The sequence below is a fragment of the Stegastes partitus genome, unplaced genomic scaffold, assembly GCF_000690725.1.
Source record: "Stegastes partitus isolate 25-593 unplaced genomic scaffold, Stegastes_partitus-1.0.2 Scaffold779, whole genome shotgun sequence".
Taxonomy (NCBI): Eukaryota; Metazoa; Chordata; class Actinopteri; family Pomacentridae; genus Stegastes; species Stegastes partitus.
The window spans coordinates 160,434-164,594 of NW_007578510.1; the positions used below are offsets into that span (position 1 = coordinate 160,434).

Here is a 4,161-nt window from a genome sequence, read left to right on the forward strand (position 1 = left end):
ATGAGTTTCCTGGTAGCTGTCTCTATCCGAACACACAGGAAGTTCTGGTTTTATATTTCCAAGCTTTGACACAGAGAGCCGTTCATTATGGGGTTCTCTGACTTTAACGAAGCTCCGCTGTAGACAAGCTGATCACTCCTCAGGTTCTGTCTGAAGCTCCTCAGTCACGTGTTTCTGTCCTTGAACTTCCATGAGGCTTGTTTTGTTGCTGCCTCTTGGATCTCGTCTCTGCAGATGTTTTTTGACCAAACATGATGCATTCATTCATTGTAGCTCCAACTCTGACTGCTAAACCTAAAACATTACTCTACAAATACGCCCCTCAGCAGCTATTCTGCCTGAAATAATTCCCTCTTGTGCACAAATGATGTCCTCAATGAAATCCTGCCAAGTTCTCGTAGCGCTCTAATTAGCAACGACGCTAGTCGCTGCTCAGGTTAAAGAAAAGCTGCATTATCCTCAGAACACCATCTCAGCTCACGGAGCAACCAGAACATTCACAAAGAATTTTAAATCTAGATTCTGCTGCTTCTTCATCCCTCTGCTTGTCTGATTCTGTCCCAGTGGTTCTGGTTCACGCGTCGGTGAGGCTGCGCAGCCTGAAGAACAAGCTGGAGAACAAGCTGGAGAGCATCGGTCTGAAGAGGACGCCCATGGGACTGCTGCTGGAGGCTCTGGGACAGGAGCAGGAGGCTGGATCCTAGAGAGGAGGAAGGAGGAAGGAGGAAGGAGGAGGAGGAGGACAGGTGAGAGACGGAGAGATGAGGAGCAGAACAAGAACATCACTGCAGAGGAGGAGCAGGAGACAGAAAACATTAAATGAAGCTGTGGTCGATAACTAACAGGAGGAACCAGGCACAGAAGCCAACAAGCAGACATGAGACAGTTTCTTTGCACTTTAAGCTGGTTGTCGCGCTCCAGGTGTGTTTCTGAACCAGGTGATGCAGCCACAGCGTCCTCAGGTATGAGGAGGTTCTGGAAGGTGTCGTAACTTATTTGTATTTGGTGCATTTGGAGAATAAAGTTTTACAGGAAGAAGGTGTAACGTTAGAAGAACTGGCTGCACGGTTTGTTTTTCTGGCTGTAAAGTCGGTTTGATCCGTTCTGACGCTGCAGCGGTTCTGAAGGAACCAGAAAGTCCACCGAGCTTCAGTCTCTGACTCACAGCGAACATCAGCAACGCTTCTTAGTTCAGTTTCCCCAAATCTGTGAGAATAAACCAGTTAATATGAATAAAACCCTCCGTCCAGGTGAGCTCCACGGTACAGCTGCTCGTCCTGCTTCCTGTCATGGAAAATTAGAATATGTTCAGTTATGTTAATATTCAGTTCTCAGAACGTTACGACTTATAAAAAAAAATACCAGAAATGTTTTCTTGTTTTATTTTATTTTAAATTAATAATATTTGAATAGTTTTCTCATAAAAAACAAACTGTTTTACCACATTTTCCTTTAAAATAAAAAAAATCTGTAATTTTTTTTAATATTACATCTTTTTCTCAAACAATTAAACATTTATCTCCAAACAACTTTATAACTTTATGTAAAAAACTCTTACGTACCAAATTAGACTCTAGAAATACTTCCATATTTCTTCTAAAGTTACGTCTTCATTCTGTAACGGAAACTTTCTCCAAAAGTCCTTCGACTGCACCGTGTAGCTAAAGCTACAAGATCTGAAGAACCAGTTCAGAACCAGTTGGACTCTGTGCTGAGGCCCAATGGGAGCAGACGTGATGCGTGTTTAAAGCTAATCCTGAAGCCCAGAATTAGAGGCTTCGCCCACAGAGCGGCCTGTTACGTCCTCCTCTGCTGGTCAGTGGTTCTGCCCAGTGGTTCTGTCCAGTGGTTCTGCCCAGTGGTTCTGTCCAGTGGCCCAGTGCTGCTGGGAGAAGCTACAGGAGCAAATGAATAACTGAATGTCCTCCTAATCCCTCTCTAGCTTAAATCTCTGTCACCACCAGTGACCACTGACCGGTTTGCTGGCCGCCCTGCAGCACTTGTGGTTTGAGTATTTTTGCGATTGTCTTCTTTGTAATTTTCTCTGTTTTTAGCCGTTTTCTGGCCATGAACGGCGGCCGTGGTGGGTCAGCTCGCCGCTTTGGTCCAGACTGAAATGTCTTGACACGGATGGCTATGAAATCCGGTGCAGCCTTTTGCGGTGCCTAAAGGAAGAAGCCAACTGACAAGATGTCACGTTTGGGCTCGCCTAGCTTCGGATTAGCTTCGGTAGTGGTGCAATCAAGGGTTTCTTTTGGTATTTTTTTTTGAAAAATGAAACCTAATTCCAGGATGTATTGAAATCTGGCCCTGCACACGGCATTACAAGGTTATTACATAAATGTATAAGGGTGGCACTTTAGCTTTAATCACGTTATGTCATCAGGAAAACAGGAAAAACTCCTTTCTCCTGTTGTTAGCTCAGTGCTAACCAGTGTAGTCGCACCAGACAAAAGCAAACATTTTATTAAGAGTAACCACATACAAGAGAATAAACTGATCTGAATGCAGCGTTGGTGGGTTTAGGGGAGTTTATTTTAATATAAATGGCCGTTGGTGGCCATTAAAGGTAACTTAATCATAAAGTAAGGTTATGTTGTAGGTTAGCATCGTTAGTCGTGTTTGTAGAAATGGCATTGTGCTTTTAAATTAGGTTCACAGGTTTCACTGTGTCTGCTAAACAAATAACGCTCCCATCAGCCTCAGCCNAGAGAGAGAGAGAGAGAGAGAGAGAGAGAGGGAGGCTGGGTGAAGGCTGCGCGCAGAGCGAGCCGTGGACGTGGCACCTACTCGGCGCTACACGTCAGTGCACATATGCTCGCTACCGGCGGACATTTAAACGCGCAGAGCGGCTCCGGTGCTGCTCCTACCGGGAGTCTCTCCACAAGTGGCTCCTCCAGCAGCAGCTTCTTCACTCCGTCCTGTTGCGCTCCGGTCGCGCCGGACCGAGCCGGACCGGGCCCGGGCTGTAATGGAGTTAACTTAACACCCTGACAAGTTGTCGCGCGGACGACTGTTTTACACGCGTGGCAGGTAAAAGCAGAAAAACACGCGCACATGACAAACAGCGCTGGGATCGGGCCTCGCGCGTCCACACGGGCACAACGTGACGGCTGCACGCGCACATCTCCGTGACATTAACGATAAATTAAAGCAGCTCCTGATTAAAGGCGATCTGCCGCCTCCCCCCTCCTCCCCCTCCTCCCCCCTCACACCGCCGTAACGCAACAAATGTCCGCAAACAGCTGATCCACAACCAGCCCAACATGCACAAACCCGAACCAGCCGAACCAGCCGTGCAGCGGAGGCGCCCGGTGCCCCGGTGCCCCGGTGGGGGGAGGCTCACCAGAGACGTGGAGTCCATCGCTGCTGCCGCCGCCGCCGCTCGGTGTGTTGACGTGGACAGCTCTGAGCTGTCACACCGAGATCACTGCTGCTTTTTTTTTTTCTTTACGGAGCCGCCCGGGCGCGCTCCCGCTCCGCAGCCAGCCAACCGGAGAGCAGAACAGCAGCGGAGCGCCTCCAGCCGGGCGCGCTCCCGACACTCCTCCTCCTCCTCCTCCTTCCTGATCTGGACGTTCAGACCTCAGAGTTCATCACAGAGGTTCTGCCCTCTGGCCTGCAGGATGTTTAATTCAATCAGATCCTTTAATCAGTCGGACCTCAATCACCTGAACTGCTCAGAGAAAATCTGAATCAGAGCTTTAAAGGGTTCGTTTTCAATGATCATCGTGCATATAGAAACTTTATGATTGTTTACATGATAGAAATATGGAAAAATATTTTTAAAAATTAAAAAAAACAAACATTTTAATGATTGACAGTCTGCCACAGTCTGACCTTAGAGAGTATACTCATACTTATCTTTATAAAGATAAACCTCGTGGACATCAGTGGTTTTCATGCTCCAGCTAATGTTAGGTTTCTAGTGAATTAAGTCCATCATCCAACACAGGGACATATCAGCTAATCACCAATAAAAACAATAAATTATTATCCATGGTGGTGGCTGGTCGTCATGGCAACTGATCTGACATTTTTTGGGAATTTAAGCATCATTAAAAATACAGTTAGAGTAAAGTTATGACTCCAGGAAGCAGAGAAGTTTGCTGTCTGATTCATATCTGAACCCATCCGCCTCCTGTCGGGTCGAGCTGAGCC

General features: G+C 47.0%; 1 protein-coding gene across 3 annotated transcripts in view; it reads right to left on the reverse strand.

Moving 5' to 3' along the window:
- The window catches only part of copz2 (COPI coat complex subunit zeta 2), a 24,515-nt gene extending 21,081 nt beyond the window's left edge, over nucleotides 1-3,434 (reverse strand). For all 3 annotated transcript variants that reach the window (XR_520568.1, XM_008292021.1, XM_008292020.1), the window contains exon 1: nucleotides 3,347-3,434. Coding sequence is in view for 2 of the 3 variants with exons in the window: in XM_008292021.1 (XP_008290243.1) it covers nucleotides 3,347-3,364 (18 nt within the window). In the remaining variant the exon portion in view is untranslated. The remainder of the gene's footprint in view (nucleotides 1-3,346) is intronic.
- Nucleotides 3,435-4,161: the final 727 nt, after the last annotated feature.